Raw genomic sequence first — 27,338 nt, forward strand, 5'->3', positions numbered from 1 at the left:
AATTGAACAGGAATTGTCAGCAGGAGTTCAACAAGAAGACCCCATCAAGCAGTGTAGAAACTCACATTTCTATTCTTGCTGATTTTTTTTAAAATTTCACATGATTAACAACTTACTAATAATTCAGTCATAAGATAGAAATACAAGTTAAAGAGTTATGAAGAAAATAATATCACAATGAAATCTCTAAAATGAAAGAAAACTAGTCCCCACTACAATGCCTCTACCACTGAACCAGAATATCATTCTTTTTTTGTCTTCTTTTTTTTTTAATTGCAGAATATCATTCTTATTTTGCCTTGATGGCCAATTTGGTTTAAAAACACACTAGTGGTCACTGTCACTTTCACACTTCTTTTCCAATGTTTCCTCCTTCTTTACATCCCTGATCCAAACTCCCTAAGTTTCATCCAGCAGATTGCTTCCTACAATCATACCTCTCTCTTCAGTTTCTGCCCACAATCTCACTCCTTCCTTGCAACCTACACGTCTTGTTCTTTTCCTTAAAAATCCCTCACTTGAACCTTCTCATTCCCCTTAAAGTCTTCCTTTTTTTCTCCCTTTCTAAGCCAAACTCTGAGAAAAAGCCATTTACACTCATTGCCTCCACATCCTCTCATGCCTCGGCCACCTTTAAAATGGCTTCCAGCCTCACCACTCACCTGAAACCATTTTCTCTACAGTTATCATTTACCTTTAATTGCCCTATCTCCTGGGCTTTTCTCAATCTCCATACGTCTCGACTTCTTTAGAGCATCGGACACCATTAATGACTTTCACCTGGTTACTCTCTCCTTGCTGGATTTTACTAACACTGCTTCCTCTTGCTTCTTTCTTCCTACCTGTCTGGCTAATCTCTCTTACTCTCCTTTACTGGATCAGCACCCTATCCTATGCCTCCTGCCTGTGGATGTTCCACGGGTACTCCCTCTCATGTTTGTGTTCGTTCTTTCTTTCTTTCTTTTTCTTTCTTTCTTTCTTTCTTTCTTTCTTTCTTTCTTTCTTTCTTTCTTTCTTTCGTTCTCTCTTTCATTCTTTCTTTTCTTTCTTTCTTTTGTTCTCTCTTTCATTCTTTCTTTTTTTCTTTTGTTCTCTCTTTCATTCTTTCTTTTCTTTCTTTCTTTCTTTCTTTCTTTCTTTCTTTCTTTCTTTCTTCTCTCTTTCTTTCTCTCTGTCTGTCTGTCTGTCTCTCTCTGTCTGTCCCCCCACCCCTTATTCTCAGTAATCTCGCTATCTCCTACGGGTTTGATTATCATTTCTACACAAATGAAATCAGGATCTATAAAGCTAGCCCTAGGCCGACTCTCAGCTCTCCACTATCACATGACAAACCACCTATCAGACCTTTCAATCTGTAAGACACATGAGCAACTTGACCTCAAACTCATTTTCTTTTACACAAAACCAACCCTACTGTCGAAGTTCCCCATGTCTGGTGAAACCACCCCAAAGCCTTCCCAGTACCTAAGTTTACCAGCTCAGGGTCTTTTTGGACTACTCATTTTCCCAGATTCTAAGTTTCTGCCTCCAAAATACCTCTTTCATCCATCCCCTTCCTTCTACTCACACAACCACCAATGTCACCCAGGCCTCCATCACCTCGCAATGACCTTCCAATCGGTCTCCCTATCCAAGTCTCTGCCATTCTCCACACATTTTCCAAGCTCTCCAAACATGGGTGTGACCATGCCGCTTCCCCGATGATGAACCTTCCATGGCTCCCTATGGCTAGTAGGATCATCCTTTCATGGAATCATTAAGTTCTGCCCATTCAAACACTCCTCCCTTCATGCCAACTATGCACCATCCAACCAAACCGGCTTGCTCGGTATTCCTCAAACACAACATTTCATTATCTACTATCTCCTTGACTTTGTCCTGGCTTCCCCAATACCCAGAATGCACTGCCTCCTAAATACCAGAGATTCTTTCAAAGCTCAGTTCAAATGCCAGCCCCTGCAGGAGGCCTTCAGGGATCACCCCCACCCAAACGCTAGTGCATCTCCACAATCAGCCTGTCTGTACTTCAGACACAGTTTCTACTTACTTGTGTGTGTCGATGGTTGCCTATCAAATATAAACTCCCTAAGGGCTGAAATATTACACTTTTATGCCTGGCACACAGTAGGTGCTTAATAAAGGCTCCTTGATTGACTAATCTGGCCATTGACCAGGCAGTTGTGATTAGTCCAAATCTGCTGATAAACTTTTAAACAAAACAGGTCACGAAATGCTGGTGCTGGTTAATCCATCTCTCACAGACCGTTTCCCTAGCCAGAGTCAACAGGGCACCAAAGAGATGCAGTGCCTGTAGTCTGCCCACAGGGAGCCCAGAATGTGTCTACAGGGGCAGGGCAAACATACTTAAATACTTAGTCAGCAGGTAAATAACATACTCATCATACAAAGGATCCTAAAGGATCAGCAGGGACAAGGTCTGGATTTAATCAGGGCAGGGATCTCCCAGGTGAGGGAACTCTCTTCACCACTGTCACATAGGACCTCTTTTGCTATTTATAGCCTTAGAGAATCGCCCACGGCCCCAGAGTCATGACATGTCAGAGGCAGGGCTTAAAATCAGGTCCTGCTGGTTTGAAAATGTGTTCTCTAGGCTTATGGCATGATGTTGCCCCACCCTATCCTAAAACTGCTCTCAAACAGGGATATCTCCAGTAATATTAACTGAACTACCTATTCTAGCAGAGGGAGAATGAGAAGAGAGAAAGTGGGAGGGACGAAAGAAGCTGTCTGTCCATCTTTCCCCCACACTCTTACTCCTTTTTCCTCTTTGCCCTCCTTACCTTTTTCTTCCCTCCGCCCCCAGCAGAAGAGGGAGGAAGAGGCCCTGCTCTAACCACAATGGCCAGAGCAAAGGCCTCAAAACCAGAGACTGGGTCAAAGGAAGGCAAGCTGGGATGTCTGGCCAATTCACGGACACTCACTCTGGATTTTAACCATCGAGGCCTCCTGAGACACTTCTCAGTTCCCATGTCACTGTGGGACCTCCTGCTTCCCCTCACGGGGCTGCTCTCCAACAGTCCAAAGGCACTTATCTGGCCCAGAAAGGGTCAAAGGATGTTAGAGATTAGTCTAACCCACTCCTTCCCTCTTTTCTTTCTACTCCAAACCGTTCTCAACCCAATTAAAACTTTCATTCCCTCCGTGCGAGGAATTGATATGATTCCTTGATTAAATATTAAAGCCAAGCACAAGGAGGAGCCATTTGCATTTTTTAAAAAGCTCTGGAGAAGCTTTGCTTCCGAATTTATTTACACGCAAAACGAATCTCTAGCAAATGAGTCATTTCTCAGCAGACCTTTTTGCTTCTCTCTGCCTAAACTATCTGTTCAGCCCCACTCAAGGGCCCAGTAATAAAGTAAATTAACTTTAGGGAGACATGGCAGGGTCTAGATGCTGAACTAGAAATGGCAAAAACCATGAACCATTCAGAGTGAAAAGCCCTGGGCGCGATATCATGATCGGGACAGGCAGAGCCAGCTTCATATTGAATGACTGGACCACAACCATCTGGAATAAGGAAGCAAAACCTCCAAATTCAACGGGCAAGATGGTATACCTAAGAAGAGCCCATAACCAAAAGATTATACAGGATCCTGTGACTGGCTGGCATGTCTATCCCAAGAAAAAGAGTCCTCCAAGTGGGCAACGCAGCTACACAGGCTGGCCCATCAGGAAGCCATGCCAAAAAGCACACGAGAAATGGCCTTCATGGGACCAGCCAATCTCTTTTGTTTTTTTTTTTTGGGGGGGGGAGGCATTTCATTAAATTCTTTTAAATGAACAGAAATCTAGTTTCTTTTTCTCCCAACTCCTACCTCACTGGAAAAAAGAAAAATAAATTTCTTGTAGTAAATATTGAGTCAAGTAAAACAAACTCCGTCATTGACTCTGTTTAAATGTGTGTGTGTGTGTGTGTGTGTGTGTGTGTGTGTGTGTGTGTGTATCAGGCTGAACCCTAAATCCATCACCGCTGTGGAATGGATCACATGTTTCATCATCAATTTTCTGGAATCTTGGATGACCATAGCACTGATCACAAATCTCCACGGTGTTGCTGTTTATAAATTGTTCTCCTATTCCTGATCATTTCATTCTTCATCAATTTATAAAACTCTTCAACACAATTCACTTTTATAATATTGATATTATCGGGCAAGTTGTGCTTCTACTCACTGCTCTACACATGACCTAGTGGCTTCTCATATATAATTCCAAATTGGTTTCCACAATGGTTACACTAATTTACAGGTTCACCAGTTAGTTTGCCTACTTCCCCACCAACATTTGTTACTCTCCTTTCCTTTTCCATCAATGCCAGTCTATCGGGTGTGCTGTGGAATTCCAGAATTACTTTATTTTATATTTATCTAATTATGAGTGATTTGGATACAACCATAAATATTTCTTTCCTTGAGAGCTGCCTTTGCATATGCTTAGACCCTTTTTCAGTTGGGGAATGGCTCTTATTCCTTTAAATGTGAATCAGCTTCTTATATATCATGGAAATAAAACCTTTATCAGAGAAACTTAGTGAAAAGATTTTCACCAATGGGCTGCTTCTCTTTTAATTTTACATTTTTTGGATTTGTTTGTGCAAAAACTTTTTAATTTTGTGTAATCAAATTTATCTATATCCAGAGACCTGATAGGTTTTATGTATATACAAAAACAAATTAATCAAGTGGCCTTCTGTTCGATGAACACAAAAATCCTAGTAATTGGAATAAAGACTCACTATTCAATGGAAACTGTTGAGAAAAATTGGATAGAAACATGGAAGAAATGAGATTTGGTCAAGCATCTCACGGCTTGTACCAAGACAGACTCCAAATGGACATGCGACCTAGACTTCTCTTTTATCCATCTTGTACGTGTGCACAGTTGCTTGTATGTTGTCTACCCAATTAGAATGTGAGCTCCCTGAGAGCAGGGACTATCTCTTGCCTTTCCATGTATCCCCAGAGCTCAGTACAGAGTGAATGTAAATAGCAATTGAATCTCTTTCAGCCAGAAACCTTGAGGGTCTTCCCCTCCCATATTGATTTTGTTTTAACTAGGTAAGGAGGCCATTCACTGCCTCACTTCTTACCTAGCCTTTTAACTTAAAAAGACCAAGATCTCCCATTACATACAGGGCCATCTCCAGTCCTCCTGATCTATATCTTGCCACTCAACCCAAATGGCTCCAGAGCAGAGAATGCTGGTGACTTTGCACAGCCTCCCTCACTTAAATCCAATCCACTTGCATGTCATGGCATTGCCTCCTTGATGTCATAGTCCTTTTTGAAAATGAAGGACAAACAACAATGACAATAGTGCTCCATACATAGTAAGTGCTTGATATATACAAGCTGACCAGCTGACCTACAAGGTCACATCATAAACAAATTAGAGAACCATCTTCTTTTTCAATCACATAGTTCTCTGAAAACACCTCATTGGTCAAATGCTCCAGTTTGCTCATTACGCCAGATGTTTTTCCCTTGCCCTTTGTAATATATTCATTTGTAACTGTTTAGATACTGACACTGGCAGAGAATCAGTATTAAAGAAGATAGATCTGGAGCAGCTAGGTGGCACAGTGGATAGAGTACTGGCCCCGGAGTCAGGAGGACCCGAGTTCAATTTTGGCCTCAGACACTTACTAGCTGTGTGACACTGGGCAAGTCACATAACCCTTACTACCTCAAAAAAAAAAAAAAAAAGATAGGTCTTTGTCTCAAGGAGAAGCTTGAGGTCATTAAAGGAGGTCTGCAACTTCCTAAAGGCAAGCCAACCTGCTCTCCTCCTCCTGTTTAATTCTGGACTCAGATCAGTGCATATATTCATACTCACTAAAACACACACACACAAAAAAAAAAACCTCTAAAGCTTGTCCATCTACACACATATCATGACAGAAGCAACAAACATCCTGTATCCACTCGGTACTTTCCGTGGGGATGTCCATTTCCATGGTAACGGTTCTCGGCCAGGAGGCTCTGCAATGTATTGGGAGGATGAAGAAGAAGACTACTTATCACTGCCTTCAAGGAGCATACACTCTATTATTAGCAAAGATACTACAGAGCAAAGAGTAAGTTGCAAAGAAAACTAAAGGAGAAAGAAATCACTTTCAGATGAAAATGGGGATTGGGTGGGGGTAGGAAATATGCAGCGATGCTGCACCTGAGAAGAAAAAGGTCTCTGAAAGGCAACAAGGAAGCCCAAGGGCATTGTAGACATGGGTGTCTGCAGGAACAGAAATGGGAGACTGATCAACACAAGTGACAGCTTTCAGATCGGTAAAGCATCCTCATAGTTTTGGGTCATGTGCCCACAGGTTTGAGAAATCGCTGAGAGACAGTACCTTGGCATCCTCAGTAGTTTAGACTTTCATCCTCCATCTCACAATAAATGTGGTCTGGAGGCCCTAGAATTATGTGCTACTATCTTTAAAAGATTAAGCTCTTTCATAGCAAAATATAATTTTATAACTTGTATATAAAACTCTGCATATAAATAGAAATATCACTGCATAATTTAGAAATACACATAGCAATTAAAACATATGCCATTGCTAGCCCATGCTCTCTTATGATATATTCTCTGATTCTCGGCAGGGATAAAATGGTAATTAACAACATTTTCTGTAAAACATGCAAAATGTGAAGACTGCTTCTGCTACGGGCAGTAACAACGAGAGTTAAGGATTGATGCCTCATTCTAATACTCTGGGCTTTGGTGGAAATGGAAAACCACTCGCTAATATCAGAACAGAAGGAGCAGAAATAGTGCATTTCACCTCTGGCATCCTCTGCAGTGTGATTCCTCTGGGATGTTCCTTTTTTGGAAGGGCAGTAATAGGAGAGGATGCAAAGGACAGCAATCAAGATGGTGAAGAGGCTTGACTGAGACCATGCCATCTGAAAACCAGTTGATGGAGCCAAGGCTGTTCAGCCTACAGAAGAAAAAATGGAGGGAGCTCCTGATATCAATTTTCATGTATCTGAAGGGCTGTTCCATGAAAAGAGTTAGACACTTCTTGTTCCCAGAGGGCAGACCCAGAAGCTGCTGAGCAGAAAACTAAAGCTTGACAGAAGATCAAACTTGCTAATTAATCAATTATTAAGCAACTACTGTATGCCAGGCACCCAGAGATCTACCCAACAGTGGAAAGGGCTGTATTGGGAGGGAATGAGGAACAAAGGATACCAAGCAGAGGGGGAATGGTCTTTATTGAGTAGGTTAGAGAGAGGGCTCTTTGCTCTTTGTCAGGTATGTGTTAGACCACCCCACACTGAGACTCTGGGATTTCTTCTGCCCTCATGGTCACACACTTCTTCATGACTTCTCTTGCCTCTGCTCAGGAAGGACAGGGAACACATTCAACATAGAAGACACTGTCTGCTTGTGGGGGACTTATTCTAACATCCAGGCCACTCCCACTCCCTTCTGGGTCTCAAAGCTTAGATTCAAAATTTTAGGTTGCGGAGAATCATCAAAGTCAAAATTCTCTCCCTGTTGGCAGGATCCCAGGATGAGTATGAGATAAAGCAAACTATAATGGAAGGAGCCATAGCAAAGACAGTAAAGTGAAGGAGAGCGATGCTACCCAGCTCTGTCCCACAAGAGCTGGAGACTGGGTGGGGAAGACCATACAGACAATGAGGGAGGCACTGGGGCAACATATGTCCTTTTAACTTGTATTTCATTTGAACTGACTGATCAAAGGAGGGCAGAACACACACACACACACACACACACACACACACGTCAGCAAGGAAACAAGAGGACAGGTAGATTCAAGGGGGGATTAATCATGAGAAAAACAAACTCCAGCTTCAGAAGGTAAAGCATGAGGTGAGGTTGAAAAGGGGGAAGAAGCTAATAACCTTTGTTGGCCTATGGATAAGGAAAGAAAAGCAGAACACATTGGGTAAAGCACAGATCATTAGTGCTGGATTCACTTACTCTCACAGCCCTCTTCTTTGTAAAGGGGAGAGAGAAGAAAGAAAAACACAGAGTTAATTACTGTAAATATGAATGTGCATGGGATGAATTCACCCACAAAATGGAGAAGAACAGAATGGATTAGAAAGCAGAATCCAACAACTTGTTGTTCATAACAAAACACACTGAAAACACTGGTTAGCACAGCGCCTGGCAGCTAGGTGGTACAGTGGATAGAGTGCTGGGCCTGTAGTCAGCAAATCTTGTCTTCCTGAGTTCCAAGTTGGCCTCTTACCTTCTAGGTGACCCCGGGCAAGTCACTTAACCCTGGTTTCCCAAGTCTTTTCATCTAGAAAATGAGCTGGAGAAGGAAATGGAAAGCCACTCCAGTGTCTCTGCCAAGAAAACTCCAAATGGGGTCACGAAGAGTGGGATACAACTGAAATGGCTGAACAATAACAACAGTGCCTAGTATACAATAAGCTTTTAATAACTGCTTTCTGAGATGATCTGTTAACATAAAGGCTCACAAATTCGGAACTATGCCCAAAGGGCTACAAAAATGTGCATACCCTTTGATCCAGCAATAGCACTTCTAGGGCTATATCCGAAAGAGATCAAACAAATGGGAAAAGGACCCACATGTACAAAAATATTCATAGCAGCTCTTTTTGTGGTGGCAAAGAATTGGAAATTGAGAGGATGCCCATCAATTGGGGAATGGCTGAGCAAGTTGTGGTATATGAATGTAATGGAATACTATTGTGCTAGAAGAAATGATGAACAGGCTGACTTCAGAAAAACCTGAAAGACTTGTATGATCTGATGCTGAGTGAAGTGAGCAGAACCAGGAGGACTTTGTACATAATAACAGCCACATTATGCGATGACTAAGAATGTTAAACTGAACCCTTCTCAGCATTAAGAGGATCTAAGACATCTCCAGAAGCCTCAGGATGGAAAATGCTGTCCACATCCAAAGAAAGAACTATGGAAGTCTAATCACTACCATTTATTTTTACCTTCTGTTGAGTTTTGTTTCATCTTTCTGATAGTTCCTCCTATTGCTTTTAATTTTTACTTACAACTTCACTAATATGAAAATATGTTTAATGGGTATGTAAATGTAAAGCCTATATCAAATTGTGCACCGTCTTGGGGACGGGGGGGAGAGAGGAAGGGGGAGAAAAATTTTCAACTCAAAAGCATATGGAAGTGATTGTTGATAAATCAAAATAAATTAATAAAATTTTTTAAAAAGGGAAAAAAAACATAAAGATTCACAAAGGATTAAAATAAGAGTCTGGAACAATATGTAATATGCTGTATCTGAACTCAAAAAAGTAAGGATAGCAATCATGATTTCAGACAAGATGACAACAATATTAGACTTGATTAAAAGAGATAAACAGGGAAACTACACTATGCTTAAAAGTACCATAGATAATAAATTAAATTTAATACCTAACATATATGTAACAAATGGCATAGCATATAAATCCTTTTCAAAAAGTAAGGTAAGTAACAGGGAGAAATTGGCAGTAGATTGGTAATATTTGAAGACCTCAATATATCTATATCAGAGTTAGACAAATCTAATTTCAAAAACGGGCAGGAAAAGAAATAGAAAGAGAAGTGCCATTTAAAATAACTATAGACAATACAAAATACTTGGGAGTCTATTTACCAAGACAAACACAGGAACTACATGAATATAACTAAAAAACATTTTTCACATAAAGAAAGTCAGACCTTAAAAAAAAAGAAAAAGAAAAATATGAATTGCTCATGGGTAGGCTGAGCCAATATAATAAAGATGACAATTCCACCTAAGTTGATCTACTTACTCGGTACCATACCAATCAAACCACCAAAAATTATTTCACAGGGCTAGAAAAAATAACAAAATTGATCCGAAATAACAAAAGATTAACAATATCAAAGAAACTGATGAAAAAAAATGTGAAAAATGTGGCCTACATGTACCAGATCTCAAACTGTATTATAAAATGATAATTATCAAAACAATCTGATATTGGCTAACAAATAGAGTGGTGGATCAATGGAATATATTTGGTACATGATACATTATAGTAAATGACCATAATAATTTGCTATTTAATAAACTCAAAGATTGATGCTTTTGTGACAAAAATTCATTATCTGACAAAAACTGCTGGGAAAACTGGAAAACAGTATGGTAGAAACAGGTATAGACTAACATCTCACACTGTACACCAATATAAGGTCAAAATGGGTACATGATTTAGACATAAAAAGTCTAATTAGGAAAGCATGGAATAGTTTACCTGTCAGATCTCTGGGTAAGGGAAGAATTTAAGACCAAAGAAGTTATAGAGAGCATTATAAAATGTAAAATGGATAATTTTGATTATATAAAATTTAAAAGGCTTTGCACAAACAAAACCAATGCAACCATAATTAGAAGGAAAGTAGAAAACTGGGTAAAAAAAATTTACAGTAAGTATCTATGATAAAGGCCTCATTTCTCAAATATAGAGAAAAATGAGTCATAAGAGAATACATCATTCTCCAGTTGATAAATGGTCAAAGGATATGCACAGGCAGTTTTCATACAAGGAAATCAAAGATATCTATATCTATGGTCACATTAAAAAAAAATGCTCCAAATCACTACTGATTAGTGAAATACAAATTTGAAAAACTGAGGTATCACTTCAACCTATCAGATTGGCTAATATGACAGAAAAGGAAAATGATAAATGTTAGAGTGGAATGTGAGAAAACTGGAACACTAATGTATGGTTGGTGAAGTTGTGAACTGATCCAACCATTCTGGAGAGCAATTTGGAATTATGCCCAAAAGACTATAAACCGTACATACTCTTTGATCCAGCAATACAACTACTAGGTCTGTGTCCCAAAGAGATTTAAAGTGGGTGAGGGGAGACTATTTCAACAAAAATATTTACAGTGGCTCTTTTTCTGGTGGTTAAGAACTGGAAAATGAGGGCACGTTCATCAACTGGGGAACAGCTGAACAAGTTGTGGTATGTGATTATAATAGAGTACTACTATGCTGTAAGAAATGACAAGCAGGATGATTTCAGAAAAACCTAGAAAGATTTACATGAATAGAGAGTGAAGTGAGCAGAACCAGGAAAATGTGCACAGTAATAGCAATATTATACAATGAACACCTGTGAATGACTTACCTACTCTCAGCAATACAATGATCCAAGAGAATCCCAAAGGACTAATGATGAAAAATGCTATCTGCCTTCACAGAAAGAACTGTGATATCTGAATACAGACAGAAGCATACTATTTTTCACTTTTTCTTTTGTTTGAGTTTTCTTGCACAAAATGCCTAACATGGAAATGTTTTGCACGATTGCACATGTATAACCTATATCAAATTGCTTACCTTCTCAGAGCGGGGTAAGAGAGGGAGAGACGAATAGAATTTGGAACACAAATTTTAAATAAAAAAAATGAATGTTACAATCTGTTTTTACTTGCAATTGAGGGAAAATAAAATATTATTTGAAAAAAAAATCAAATAAACAAACAAAAACACTTAAAATTTTATTCCATCTTTTGAATAATAAAAATGTGCAAATTTTTAAAAAATAAAGTCTCTATCTGTGAAAAAAAATAAAAATAGACAAGAAATGCAATAAGAACCTTAATAGAATTTTTAGAAAAGTTAGATATAGTGGATCATTGATATTTACTTAATGGGAAAAGAAAGGGGTACATATATTTCTCAGTACTGCATGGCATTGTTATAAAAGTTAAGCATGTATTAAAGCATAAAAATCTCATGAGCAAATATGAAAGAGCAGAACTATTACACATATCCTTTACTGATGACAATGAAATAAAAATTATATTCTACAAAGGACCACTGAAGGAAAGATTGAAAAATAATTGAAGACTAGTTTAATCCTAAAGAACTGATAGTCCAAAGAACAAATCATTTAAAAAAAATTTCATCAATACAAATGAAAATATTGAGACAACATATGAAACTTGTTACATTTAACCAAAGGATTCCTTTTAATTTTATACTAGAGGTATATACTTTCCTTAAGAAAAGAAAGAGTCAAAACAAAAAAAAAATTGAAATCAACAATTTTCAAAAACTAAATTAAACATGGGAATCAAAAATTTGAAAATCTAAGAAGTTACTAACAAAAAAAGCAAAAATGAAATAGCTGAAATCAATGAAATAATTGAATTAATAAATAATAATTATATTAATTCATGATATATTATAACAATATATAATAAAATAATATTAATTTTTTTCTTTTGAAAGAACACTAGACATTGGGGCAGCTAGACGGTGCAGTGGATAGAGCTCTGGTCTTGCAGTCAGGAGGACCTGAGTTCAGATAAGACCTCAGGCACTTGACATTTATTAGCTGTGTGAGCCTGGGCAAGTCACTTAACCCTGCTTACCTCACCAAAAAGCAAAAAAAAAAAAAAGGGGGAAGAGGAAGAAGAACACTGGCCCTGATATCTGAGGAGCTGGCTCAAATACAACATCTAACACTACCTGCTGACCTTGAGCTAGTGACTTTATCTCTTCGGACCTCAATTTTCTCATCTGTAAAATGAAGTGATTGGACCAAAGCATCTCTGAGATCTTTTCCAGCACTTTTATACCCTCAAATTCAACTGTCTTGTGTTCTAAGCTCTATGTGTAAAGTCACTATTTTTTTCAAATCTCTTTTTAAAGACCCAAATACCGTATTTACATCTACAAGTTCTAATGACATCTCCTCAGCAACTCAATCATCTCTTGAGCATAGTCATCAGTGGAGACAATGTGTACCCAGTATACTTAATCTCAGTTGGCCTTTGAACCACCTACCATGTTGGTTCCTGAAAAACCATGTTGTTCTCAGATCTACAATGATACATCATGATCAAAAAAAATTTGTGTTGAAGAGATGGATCTTTGGGTCAAGGAGCCACTTGGGGGAGTCAAAAGCCAAACGTAATCTCCCAAGCATTATCCAATCTACTCTCTTCTTACACTCAATTTTTAAAAATCAGTTCATTGTTCGTTATCAGATACATATACTTAGATACTGACTGACTTACCACAGAAGAGCAAATTGTAGTATGAATCCAAGGCATTTTTCATTTAGTTTGTCCTACAAGTTTTGTTAGGCTGAGTGAATGATCAAAGATCTCACTGAGGAAGCCTCTGAATATCCCAAATGATGTATTCAAGTATAACATCAACCCCAAACAGGAACACCTGGAAGATGTATACCAACTGTAGGGAACCCCTCTTTCACTTGCAAGGCAGCTCTATTTCAGTGGTAAATACCTTTGGGAAGTATATCTGTCATATATTCTAATTGTAATTAATAAGATGGTGCTTGAAACAAATAATCCCCAAAGTCATGCTGTTCAAAAAGATTTTTTGTCATTTTAATAAGAAAAGGACATGCTTTGTTGGAGAAGGGACACCAAGGCTGCATCTTGCCTGGCCAAGTCAAACACACTTTTCATCATACCATTATGCTTTAAGTCATGTTTTAAAATTCTTCTATTATTGAAAAATAATTTCTCAACATTCCTTGAGGTTTCTATATCTGATCTTCTGTGACTAAGGAAAAGATAATATATCCTGTATTTCTGCAAGTAAATTTCCCTTTCCACAACTAGTTTCTATATAAAACAAAGAACATTTTAGTATATACCCCATCAGTAAGAAAGTTTCAGCAGATACCCCAATATGTGCATATTTATATATAAATATACATTCAGAGTTGTATTAACCTAATATAACACATTATAAAACACGTACAAAATCAAAGGTACCAGAAAAAAATAACTCATAAAGATGAAATAAAGAATTGTGACCCAGAGTTCAAGTCTGGTACATTTGCATAAGATCTCCTCATTAAGAAAAAGAATAGCTGCTCACCCCTGTGTACCTGCACAAAGAGCAGAGCTGGAAAAAGCTGGAGAGAGAAAGGACCAAACAGTCTTCTTGCTTTCAGCTTTAGGGGAAGACAAGCACAATCCCTTTCTTTCTTCAGGGAGGAGAAAAGACTTTGGGGAGCAGGAGATATGATGAGTAGTTGGTATCTCAACATGTCCCTGATTTCCAGCTTCCCTCCCTGGAAATTTCAGGAAAATTCCCCTTGAAAAAAGAAATTCTCTCTCTACCTCTCTCAGACATCTCACTTTGAATGACACATCTCATTCACTCTGCATATTATCTGGCATATTCTAATCTGTATAACTTGTCTGATTCCTGCTTGCTTTCTTCTTGGATAAATGATATCTTTTTAGTGATACTTGACTATGCATAATGGTACTTTGTGTAATTAACATGGTGGGGAGGAAGTCAAATCTCCAGATAGAAGGCAGAGACATCCCCTTCCCTTTAAAGTGACTAAGTAAGCGGCTTGAATATAAGGATGAAATAATTTCTCCTAGACTCGCCATATTTAGGGAGGCAGAGAGACATAATTCAAGTTCAATACCCACCATCCAAGGAGAGCAGGGCAGCCAACCTTGGGGCTCCATTCTCCTGCCTCCTCCAAGCAGGAATCACAGTCTCCTTAAAGAGGAGATTCCAAACGATGCCTCCCTGGGAGCCCCATTCTAACAAATCCATGTGAACATACACATAACCTCTATGGCAATGCACATACCCCACAACATAGTTTATATTTTTAAATGTTATTAGTAATATAAAAACATTTCATTTTCAGTTAAGTTATTAATAATGCCATTTTTACCTAGAGCAATGTGACTGAATATGCTTCATTATGTGGAAAATTTCAATATGACTCTTTGTGACCGACCAATTATTTATTCCAATGCTTGGTTTTAATCACTGTTAGAGCTGGGAAAAAAAATGCCTCACAAAGTGAGAAATGTGTGATTGGTTGCACTGACTATATTGAGATCCTCATTAGTCAATCCCACCCACCAATTAGGCAAAGATTATGTGTGAAAGTGACTAGTCAATTTTTATTTTCCCTGATGTCAATCAGTTGTTCTTACAAACTAATTGGAAGGTGCTGGACTTTTATATTTTCAACAAAAGGATTCAAAATCCATTGAAGTGCTTCTGAACATTTTTAAAGTTTAAAAACTTAGATTTCCAAATTTAAATACAAATTTTCCTTTTATGACTTACATAATTTTCAACAACAAAAGCTGTTAAAAGTCTTGCTAATGGTGACAGCTTCATATGATCATTAGCTAATAGCTCAAGACACTATCCATACGAAGGACTAGGTTGAACATTGACAATATCATCCTCTATCTCTTCTGTCCTTTGTAGCTAAACTTCTACAGTAGGTTCTTCCACGGTTCTCTCCTCTCACTCTCTTCTTAACCCCTTACAATCCTGTTTCCGACCTCATGATTCCACTTTCTCCAAAGTGACCAACGATCTCTTAGTTGCCAAGTCCAGCGGCCTTTTCTCAGTCCTCACTCCCCTCGGCCTCTCTGCAGCCTGTGACACTGTTAGTCACTCTCTCTTCCTAGACATTCTTTTCTCTAGAGGTTTTCAGGACACCCCTCTCTCCTGGTTTTCCTCCTACCTCCCTGACTGCTCCTTTTCTGTCTCCTTTGCTGGATCCTCTTCCAGATCATGCCCTCTAACTGTACATGTCTCTCTGGGCTCTGTCCAGGGCCCTTTCCTCTCCTCCTTCTAGACCACATCACTTGGGGATCTCATTGGCTCCCATGGATGTAATGACCATCTCTACGCCGATGATTCTCCAATCTACCCATCCTGCTCCAATCTCTCTGCTGATCTCCAATCTCACATCTCCAACTGCCTTTCAGACATCTCAAACTGGACTCCAGTAGACACCTTAAACTCAATATGTCCCAAACTGAATCTTTTTCTTTCCTCCTAAATCCTGTCCCCCTCCTACCTTCCCTATTAGTGGAGAAGGCAACACCATCCTCCCAGGTCCACATGCTCACAAACTAGCTCATCTTGGACTCCTCATTATCTCTCACACTCCATCCCCCCCATATCCAAGCTGTTGCCAAGGCCTGTCAATCTCACATCTGCCATATCCCTCAAAAACACTCCCCCTCCTTTCCTCTGACCACTGACCTCTCTGGCTTCCTGTAAGTCCCAATGAAAATCCCATCTTCTACAGGAAGCCTTCCCCAACCCCTCTTAATTCCAGAGCCTTTCCTCTAATTATTATTTCTTATAGCTTGCTTCATATATATATTTGTTTATATGTTGTCTCCCCCTTTAGACTGTGAACTTCTTGAGGGCAGGGACTGTGTTTTACCTCTTTTTGTATGCCTAGGACTTAACATGGTGCCTGTAACCTAGTAGGTACTGAATAAATGTTTATTGATTGACACAAATCTGTATTTCAAATGATATTTTGATGGTCTTGTATTCTTGTCAAATTTTCCTCAGATCTGATTAAATCATCATTGCTTTATTTTTCTTTGTAATGTTGCTGACAAATAGCTTGTACTAGGAGTAGAAGTGTTAAATCTGTCATATTTTCATTTACTTTTGCTTTTGCATTAATAGTACTATCTTGAGTCCATCATGTGTGTGCTAGAATATTTTAAAGCCACTTGTCCTTTTTTTAAAGACTACTTTAGTTAAAAACGAGGTAACACAATCTGTAAGTCTACTCAATTAGGAGCTTACAAATTCCAAAATCTTAATACACTGAAACATATGGAGTGAATGTGCCACTATCACTCCCTCCATGCTGTCACCTCTAATTCTTTGCAAACTTCTTAATCTCTCAGGGCCCAGGTGAATCTAATCGGCCACTAAGCGGCAGAGCAAGTACCAGACCCCACAGGCAGAGGTAGTTTCCTCACCTGAGGCTTCCCTATATTAATTAATTAAATCTGAGGTCCACTCCAAAAAACAAGCCACCACAAAAAAGTCATTAAAACAGCTGGCCTTTATATGAGTACTTTGATGTTTATAGTTTATACACATTATCTGAATGGAGACTCACAGTTCTATAAAGCAGACAGCACAAGTAAAATCCACCTCGCTTTATAGATTAGGAAATAGAAACTTGGAGAGATGAAACATCCTGCCCAAGATTACTCAACAGCTTCAAGGATTACAGGCAAGATTGGAACCCTCCTCCTTTGGACTCCAATGCAGCTTCCCCGAGCCAAACTGAACCCGCCCAGCTTGCCAACAGTTACCAATAGTTTAGATAAATTAGAAAATAAATTATTTTAGAACCCATCAGCCTCCTGTGCAGGTAACCAGTTCTCTTTGGGCTGCAAAGCATTCGACCACTGCCCCAACCACTGACGCACTCATTGCATTAATACCAAGGTCTTGGACTTTGTTTTTGTTGTTACTCAGGCCACTTCGATTCCAAGGGCAGACCAGAAAATCAATGGCAGCTACAGCCAGGCTTCTTCATTCCCTTCAAGGGAGGGAATGAGGTAAACTCCTAATCCATAGCTGTCATAAAGCTTTCTCAGCAGAAAAGCATTACGTCTGACAGCAGTCATCTTCTGAAAAATGAGCTGAAGCACAGAGAGCCCTCTGCAGGCCACAGAATGACCACTCTCATGGGTGCCATGAGCAGTCCCTTGGTCAGGACTCCCCTGGGCTCTTCCATGACCCATAAAAGAAACTCGAGCTTACATAAGCCACTCTCAGTCTATGAGCTCATCAAAGACATTCAAACAGTCAGTTCTTTTCACTCCACACCCTAGGTAAGAATTATTTTATCAACTCATATCTTTCAACTCAAAATGGATTCTTGTTATGACCTCAGATGCAAAGAATTCAGAATTGTTAAATGGTTATTTATACTGTTAATTTAGCCAGGAAATGCCAGGGGCTTACCCCACCCCCTAAAAACAAGTTAAAAAAAATGGCCTAGGACTAAGACCTTCCTGCCACTGGTAGGTTATTTGTTTTTTTCATTAACGTCCCCAAATTGTATGCTACTTGGAAAGTTCCTAAAGACAGGTCTGATCGAAGCACCCAAAGGGGACCTGAGAAAGGAAGCTTAAATATATGTATATGTACATATGTGTAAGTATATACGCATTTACATAGAGATATACAGAAAGAGAGAAAGAGAAAGACAGAAAAACAGACCAACTGATTTTCCCCGACCAGGGGAATAAGGCATCTGTGAAGCCAGAGAAGCATGTGGCCTAGGCCAGTAAGAACAGGACCAGGGTTTGAATTCTAAGCCCATGGGCACTTTGGATAGCCATAGTCCTTAACTCTTCTTGAAATATTCACAAACTAACAAAGGGAACCATTGGAAAAATATTTCTTAGGCATCTATTATGACCAGGCGCTATGTTAGGCCCCAGATTCAAAAAAGGGAGAGAAAGAAACAAATAAATCTATGATTTGAGACTAAAAAAAATCAAAAAAACAGGCATTTCTGTTTCACTAGATTTTTGCAAGACTGTTAGATGAGTTTTGTAGCCTTGGACAAAGAGACCGAGACTGGTTGGAAGGGCTAGGAAGGGCTGTCAGCAGAGAAAAGACAACCAGGTCAAGAGCAGAGGGTCCCCATCTCTTAGGAACCAGGCCCAAGCTCCATCCTTCTCTCTGAGGATTCATATCCAGAAACAGACCATGGGCACTTCTCTTTCAACACCGAAATTCTCTGTTGAGAAGGGACATTTTGTGCATCCACGTCTGCAGACAGATATATAATTCAATTGTAATACCTCAAGGATTCACGGTTTTCTTGGCAGTATACACCTTCTACTCCCCCCATAATGCAGGAGATCTTGAAGATGGGTCCCTGGCACACACTGTCAGGGGAGGACATAACACAGACAAGGCTCAGTTCACACAGGATGGGCAGCCATGGAGAAGCTGCAATCTGTATCGTTGATGGGAACAGCTATATTAAGGAGATTGTAAACCCACTGCAGCTTTGAAAGGGTTAAGCTTCCACCAGGAAAAAATGGCAACCCCTTAGGAGATCCATCCGTTTACAAGCATTTATTAAGTACCTACTGTGTGCCAGGCTCTGAACTCGACAAAGACAAAAACAAAACAGTCCCTAACCTGGAGGAGCTTACATTTCATCAATGAAGCAGCTATGTCAGGGGCTGGGGATTCAGATATAAAAGACAGAGTCCTTGCCCTCAAGAAGATTACATTCCTCTAAATGGTAAAATATTATACTCTGTTAAATGGCAATCCTGAGTTGCTGTGATGGAAAGGTTTATCCCCCTGGGACCAAGCTGGTGATGAGGCTCCCCCAGTACAGTTTGGTCAGACAAACATCACTGGCCTCGTCCTCCAAGTTGTCCAGCAGGGTGGGACTGGCCAGAGGCATGCAGGGTCACCTCTAGGCTGACTATTGGCCTTGTGAAATTTATTCATGAAAAATTAAACCTAGTGAGGGCCCCTGGACTGGGAACAGGACACGGTCATCACCTCTTCGTTCTTCCACCTGCCTCCAACTGTTGTCCTCAAGGTGAAAGTCTCAAGTGTCACAGCTTCGTAGCTCTCCATCAAGGGCTCCGCAGACGGGACTTTCTCCAGGCCATGATCACCAAGGCGTCAGGTGCGTGAAGGCCACGGAGGCTGTGCCCTCAAGCCGCTTCCCCATCCGGGACCCTCCTTCATCTCAGATGCTGTGGCATTCACGCGGCTGCTCACTCCATTCATCCAGACTTCAGGGGACTTTATACCTCTGGACGAGGGGCACAGGGCAGTGTTCTGTGCCTCTCTCTCTCTGATCTCCCCCACCAGACCAGAGGCTGCTTGAGAGAAGGAATGGTATCTGGTTCCATCTGTGCATCTCCCTCAGGGGAGAAAGCCCTATTTGATAAATGGCCTTTGAGAGGCTGGGCCAGAAAAAGTCATCATCCTCTGGCTGATGAGTGAGGCTGGGCCTTGGCAATGGCACCGTCCTAGAAGCCCACCCATGGAGCCTTTCTAGCTATGGAGCACTCCCAGGGTTTACCCTCAGGTAGCCTACACTTCGAGAACCCAGCTCCATCTCCATGTCACCACAAGGTCCTGGGGAAAGTTCCTGGTGCCTTGCACACAAGAAGCACTGAAGACAATGCTGGCTAAATCGCTGGGCTCAAGCTATCAATAACCACTTATTTACACCAACTGTATGCCAGGCATTGTGCTAAGCCAAGAAGATTCAAAGACAGAAATGAAACAGGGGACTCCTGAAGGAAATGACATCATATCAAGAAAGACAACATGGTGGTACAATGGAGGAAGTGGGAGAAATAGCAACCACACTCAATACTCAGCTAGAGCTACCATCTTATGGATCTTACTGGAAGCTCCCTCAGATGGGATGCAGATCAGAGCTCATCCACACCCACCCATCCTGGACTACTCTTGTCCATACCTTCCCATCACTTCACCAAAGAAGGTTCTCCCAACATAATAAAAGCCTTTGTCACCTCCTCCTGACATCAACAAAGCACCCGTGGGACACTCTGAACATCCATCCACCTGTCGTCCCTCACCGCACGAGCAGCCCTTCCTCTCCTATCAATTTCCTCAGACACGGGATTTCAACCACTTTTGGCATCATGGGGTCCTTGGGCTCTCCTGATAAAGCCAATGGACCCCTTCTCAGAATCATGTTTTTAAATGAATAAAATAAAACACAAAGGATTACAAAGGATAGAAACTAACTATACTGAAAGACACGTAGCCTCCCAAAACCCAACAAATTCCCAAACCATCATGCCCATCTACCCAGGTAAAGAGCTGCTGTGCGGAGTTCTCCCTGCCCTCCCATAATGACCTTTCTCCATGGCTCCTCACTGGTCACTTGTGCATCTGCTCACACTCCCCATGCATCTCTCCCAAGACCCCTGCATAATATTCACTTTAATTCTTTGGAAATAGTGCATTCTGCATCTCACAGCCATACTGCAATGCCATAAGAATGTCAGCGTTTATAAGATGGGCCTTCATTTCAAGGAGAAACCTGGGGTCACCGAAGGCCATCCCTTCCACTCTCCTATTCAGCTGTGGGTCCAGCCACCTGTCCCTCAGCATGGTCCAATCTGTACGCAATGCTAGTGGGCAAACGTGTTAGGATTTTCCAACCAATGCTGGTCATAACCTGGGGAACAGACATGGTATAAGCCAAACATACACCTCATGATTTGGGGTTAATCAGATCAGACTCGTGGTACTTTAGCTGAGCTTAGAAGGCATAGGAAGGCCTTAAGGACCCTGGTTCAGTTCCTATTAGACTCATCACTGCCTGCCTCACCTTGCACAGACTTCTGCTCTCGAGGTCTTGTTTGTTCACATGTAAAATGAGGGAGTCGGGCCAGACGACCTCCCGTGTCCCTCAGAGCTCTAAATTCTGCGCCGCTATGACAGTCCCTGCTTCGTTTCATTGAGTTCTCTTTCCTGACGTTTCATCTAGATTTATGTCCTAATGGAATCCGGCTGTATAGGCAGCGTGCTAACTCAGGCCATGTCTAAACAGTGCCAAACAGCTGGTCAAGTCAGTCTTGGGGGGTGGGGATTACTGTGATTGTCTGTCTTAATTAATCAGCTGTTAGACTGAAGTGACCTTTCTAGTAAGAGCTAGTCACTTGACAGACTGGTTTGGACATCTCCTCAAATCCAGCAATAGCACAAATTGCTAAAATCACCAACAATTAAAAATACAAAAAGATAATAGAGCACCTGGGTTAGGGAGGGAGGGAGCATTTTTTTTTGGTGGGGGTCTTTTTATTACTTGGAGTGCATCGTCTCCCCAGTTAATTGCCTGACACACCCGCATGTGTCAGGCCCTGCTCCCCCCTCCCGCAAACCAGGGACTCCGAGGAAACCAGACTCCATCTGATTGAGGGAGGAGGGGACCACGGAAACACATCCATCACCTACCGAAACAACAGCAATGGGATAGAAAAAGGAAGAGGCTGTGCTCTCCAGTCCGTCCAACAGCTTCGTGATCTGGTGAAAATCAGCATTCGTCGTCTGAGGAACAAAAAAAAGCAAAGCCCAGGAATGACTCAGTGGAGGTTCACTGTGGAGTTTAATCAAAAGGAGAAATATCTCATGTGACCACTTTGAAACTGTGTCCAGAGTTATTAGCTGAGCTGTATTTCAGAATCAGGAATAGGAAAACATAACACGCCTTTGTCACCCAATCACAGGAGCCCATGGATTTCTGGACACTCAGATACGACTAAAACCAGTTTCCAAAGAAATTCAACCCACTTCTGAAACTGGGGAGAGATCTAGGGGAATGTACTAGTTTCCCTAGAGGATTTATGCTACAGTTTGTATTCGCCTTTCCTTTTTCAGTTTATGTGTATGCATGTGCACATATACTATAGATGTATAACATATACATCTATATATCCACACAGACACAGAAAAATAGAATGGGAGAGATAGACAAGACAGACAGACAGACAGATAGATAGATGGATAGACAGATGGACGGACAGATGGACAGAAAGACAGAGAGATAGAGATAAAGAGATAGATAGATAGATGGACAGAGAAATGGATGGACAGGCAGGAAGGCAGGCCGGCAGACAGACAGATGGGCAGATGGATGGATAGATGGCTGGATATCTCCCATTCTATTTTTCCAGATTGGCATGTGTTTTGAATCACTCACACTCAATACTTACATTTATACAAACAAAATTATAGCACTCTCCCAGGAAGATTTTCTGAAGATCTTGGCCATCTGGACACAGAGTTACAGATGTGCCTTTAACCTGTTCAAGGAAAACAAGGATTTTAAGAGCCACACATACAGGCACATGCATAGAGGTCAAGGGTGGAGACTTTCCCAATGAAATGCACAGCTCATCGGCTACCGGGCTTTCAGAGATGACCTACCCACCAAAAGACAGTGACTGTGCCACGACCTTGGAGCTGTGCCCTGAAACCCTCTAGAAAGCATCCCAGCACAGGTTTTTGACCCTGGTGGATTCGGGCTGACCTTGAATTCCAAACTGCCCGAATTCTTCCTCTTCTTCTCACAAGCACAGCTTTAAATTACGTCTCCCCAAGGAGCAGAAGCAGCTCAAGAACTCTAGAACTCCATGTGGCATCCATGAAAGCTGGGGGGCGGGTGAAGAGAAGGGGCAAAGGTCAAGAGAGAATGTTTGGCTTTGCTCTGGGAACCAGTCTGATCATTTATGCTAAGGGACTCAGGTTTAGTTCAGGATTCTTCGTGTGTGTCTAAGCCAACAAGAAAAGCACAAACCCTTCTCACACACAAACAGGAATCCAAGGGCTGTGGAGATGAATTCCCAGCCCAGGATGATATAGCAACTGGTCGACTGGGGTTTGGGGGAAAGGGGGGATGGTCAAATGATGTCTCAATCAATCAGCAGGCATTTTATTAAGCACCTACTATGTGCCAGGCACAGGGGATACAAAGAAAGGCAAAAATCACAGCAGCTGCCCTCACAGAGCTCACATTCTACAGAGGGAAACTGGATAATAATTACATCCATTGACCTCCATCATTTACGGAGGACCTCCCTGGCTGCTGACGCTTCCCCATGCAGCATCGTCCTCCTGTTGAGTACAAAGCCTGTAAGGGAGGGAAGCAGAAGGCAGACCCAGCTACCATTTGGGGGCACAAAGCAGCATTCTATGGCATCAGGAAATGAAAGAGAAATGTCATTTCTCAAATTCCACCGAAAAGCAAGCCCTCTATCTTGTTCTGCTGGATAGAATATAAAGTCCTTGTGTTCCCAATGCCTCATCCAGGGCCTGACACATAGGAGGTGCTGAATGAATGCTACTGATTAACTGATGAAAGCGAGACATTAAGGTCTGGCAAACTCAACCAAGCCAGAAAAGACTGCAGCCCCAACCTGGTGATGGACTATATGACTTTCTGAATCACTGTGGTAGAGAGGAAAGAGCCTTGCCTTTGTAGTCCAAGCAGCAGAGTTCAAATTCTGCCTCTGACATTTTAGTTTGTGGGTCCTTGGATAATTCATTCCCTGGGCCTCAGCTTTCTCATTTGTAAAATAAAGGACTTGATCACTTCTGAGAATCTCCCTAGCTCTATCCTCTAGCATCCTATGCCCAAACTCACTAAGCCCAGGGAGGCTTCTGAACAGACTGGCCATGGGGGATGGATTTGTAGGCCATGGCGATCCTCTGTGACCAGCTCACTGAGGATCCCAGGTCTGTTTGCATCAGTAAGGGGTGACGGTCAGGGGACAAAGAACGTGAAATCACAGATGCTTGAAACAATCCAATAAATAAGTCGAAGAGACACCCAGAAAGTTCACTTTTCTGTAGGTCTTGAAAGTTGCAATAAACATATAGAGAACTAAGTCAAATTTATAAGAATACAAGTCATTCCCCAATTGAGAAATGGTCAAAGGATATGAACAAGCAGTTCTCAGATGAAGAAATTAAAGCCATCTAGAGTCATATAAAAAATGTTCTAAATCATTATTGATTAGAGAAATGCAAATCAAAACAACTATGAGGTACCACATCACACCTATCAGACTGGCCAACATGACAAAACAGGAAAATGATAAATGTTGGGGAAGATGTGAGAAAATTGGAACACTAACGCATTGTTGGTGGAGTTGTGAAATGATCCAACCATTTTGGAGAGCAATTTGGAACTGTGTCCAAAGGGCTACAAAAATGTGCATACCCTTTGATACAGCAATAGCACTTCTAGGGCTATATCCCAAAGAGATCAAACAAATGGGAAAAGGACCCACATGTACAGAAATATTCACAGCAGCTCTTTTTGTGGTGGCAAATTGAGAGGATGCCCATCAATTGGGGAATGGCTGAGCAAGTTGTGGTATATGAATGTAATGGAATACTATTGTGCTAGAAGAAATGATGAACAGGCTGACTTCAGAAAAACCTGGAAAGACTTATATGGTCTGATGCTGAGTGAAGTGAGCAGAACCAAGAGAACGTTGTACACGAGAACAGCCACGTTGTGCAATGACTAATATTGATAAACTTAACCCTTGCCAGCAGTACAAGGATCTAAGACATTTCCAGAGGCCTCGTGATAGAAAATGCTATCTGAGGAAACATTCCCCCAGGTGTCCCCCCCCCCAACCCACATACATCCCCAGCATTCCTCACACAGCAGCCCCACCCGCCCCCTCAAGGGTATGAGGCAATGAAGACAGAGCCTGCCAATTCCTTGCAGCCTAGCACACAACGGGGCTCTAGCTGCTGAAAGAAAGCTTTGGTCCTCAGGACTGACTGAGCTGCTCAATCCCTCTGAAGAAAAGGCTCCTTTTCCTCACTGCACACTTTCTGCTCCACGCCCTCCATCGGGTTTTCCTCCCGACTGCTCCTCTCCAAGCTCTCCGCCCACAATTCCCAATGGCCTCCAACAGTCCACATCTTGCTTGGTTTTTTCTGCCTCTGACACGGCTGGTCACGCCGGGCCCCTCCTGGACAGTTCTCCCAGTTTTCCTCCTCTCTCAGAGAGCTCTGCTACGGTTCCCTTCACTGATTCAGGCTTCCTTCTCCAGCCTCTAAAACATGCTACATCCTCTGCTTTCCTTTCCCTCAGTGTCCTCAGCCACTCTCACAGCTCCAATGGCCCCGTTCTGTGTGTGTGCTGAGCCCCGGTCCTGCCTTCTCCCCTGCTTGCTGGCTGTCCCCGCCTGGATCGCCTCCCCCAGCGACTCACAATCAGCCTGTCACAGAACAGAATCCTCCTCCCAACTTCCCAGTTTCTGTCTGTGGCCACCAGCCTTGACTCAGAGCCCTAGGATCGTTTTTCAGCTGCTCCTCCATCCTCATGCTGCCTCGCCCCACGATTGCCAACTAACTGAGGATGGGGCCGGCACGACACGACATAGAGAATCCTGCCTGCAAAGTCCAAGCACTTGGAATCAGATCCCACCTGGATGACCTTGGGAAAGTCACCCAGCTCTCTGGGCCTCAGTCTCCTCATCTGTAAAAGGAGGGAGGTGGAGCCTCCGAGGTCCCCTCCAGCTCTAGAGCTGGGATCCTCACATTTTCATTCTGTCACTGCAGTATCTCCCACGTCCACCCCAGCCCCTCCACTCATACCGCCCTTCCCCAGGAGGGCCCCCCAAGCTACGGTTGATCTTTTCTTCTGTGCTCATTGCTTGTCTTTTAAGGTTCAGTATGAATGCAGCTAAACCCAAATTATTTACCATATGCTGTCTCCCACCAACCAGAACATGAACTCTCTTTTCCACGCTCGAGAAAAAAGCTTCACAATTTGCTTAAATGCATCAATGTCTGTTTTGACAAGTTAAATAAGCAAAGTGCAAATCAGAAAGATGGCAAGTGTTCCCTGGGTTATGCTTGAGTGTGGAAATTCCTCATTGCCACGAGGAATAGTAGTCTACAGCAAGCACACCCTCATCCCTCAGAACAACCCCTGGTCAGAACATCTCATTCTCTGAATAAACTGGTACGAGAGAGAGTGCTCAAACAGAATTTACAATGAACATCCTGCATTTGTGGGAAAAGCAAAGAAATGCACAGAACAGCCTCGCACATATGATCAATCAGCAGGAAAAGGGTGTCACCAAGCACGCCAATCTGCATCTTCCAAACCCTCTCTCAGGATGGGCCATCCTTCTAGCGGTCCAGGCTCTCACCCTTGGAGTTCTCCCAAGTCTTCACCCCCACTTATCCCACACATCCAATCCTTCGTCAGGATGAGTCAATCCTGCTTCCACATCTCCCCCAGCCATCCCTTGTTCAAGCTCTTGGCCCCTTTCACCTGGACTCCAGTAAAGTCCTACCTGGTTTTCCTTCCTCCAATCTCTCTCCTCTCCAATCCAGCCCCCATATAACCTCCAAAGTGATGGCCCCAAAGCACCAGCCTCCCCACCCATGCCACTTTCCAGGCTGCAGCTGCTCCCTACGGACCACGTCCAGAACAAAATGCAGGTTCTTGCTTGGTCTTCCAAGGCCCGCATGCTGGCTCCAGCTTCTCCACAGGGTGTGCAGGAGAGAGGCAGGTCACCCAAGACACATGCCAGCTGTCCTAACCAAAGCAAGAGCGACACTTTCCTAAAACTGAAAAGAACTCTAACCTGCTCCCTGCTGGATTCTTACCCAGACGATCATTCAGTCAGGATCCAAGTCACCCCCAAAGTATTAGAGTACTGGACTTGGAGTCTGAAGAGCCAGGGATTCAAACCCCACCTCTGACCCTGGACAAGTCATTTTCTCTCAGTGCCTCAGTTTTCTCATCTGTAAAAGGGGGGGGGCATTGGACTCCATGCTCTCTATGGCCCCTTTCAGCTCTAAGCCTATGATCCTATGACCCTTATCAGGGCATGTGGACCAACTGAAGATCATCCTCCTTCCTGTGAATGAATTCTTCCCAGACCAGTGACCTTCTATGTAGCCTGAGACAATCTATGAGCCTCTCATGCCCTCTCTAGCCATGTCTACGTGG

The 27,338-nt window shown here is 42.0% G+C and overlaps 1 protein-coding gene across 1 annotated transcript in view; it reads right to left on the minus strand.

The window, feature by feature from the left end:
• The window catches only part of CRPPA (CDP-L-ribitol pyrophosphorylase A), a 256,432-nt gene that overhangs the window by 125,160 nt on the left and 103,934 nt on the right, over positions 1-27,338 (minus strand). Inside the window, 2 exon segments of the mRNA XM_078150658.1 lie at positions 21,806-21,898; positions 22,564-22,653. Of these exon segments, the coding sequence (XP_078006784.1) occupies positions 21,806-21,898; positions 22,564-22,653 (183 nt within the window).

This window comes from Phascolarctos cinereus, unplaced genomic scaffold (genome assembly GCF_003287225.1).
Source record: "Phascolarctos cinereus isolate Bilbo 61053 unplaced genomic scaffold, phaCin_HiC Scaffold_1;HRSCAF=81, whole genome shotgun sequence".
NCBI classification, from domain to species: Eukaryota; Metazoa; Chordata; class Mammalia; order Diprotodontia; family Phascolarctidae; genus Phascolarctos; species Phascolarctos cinereus.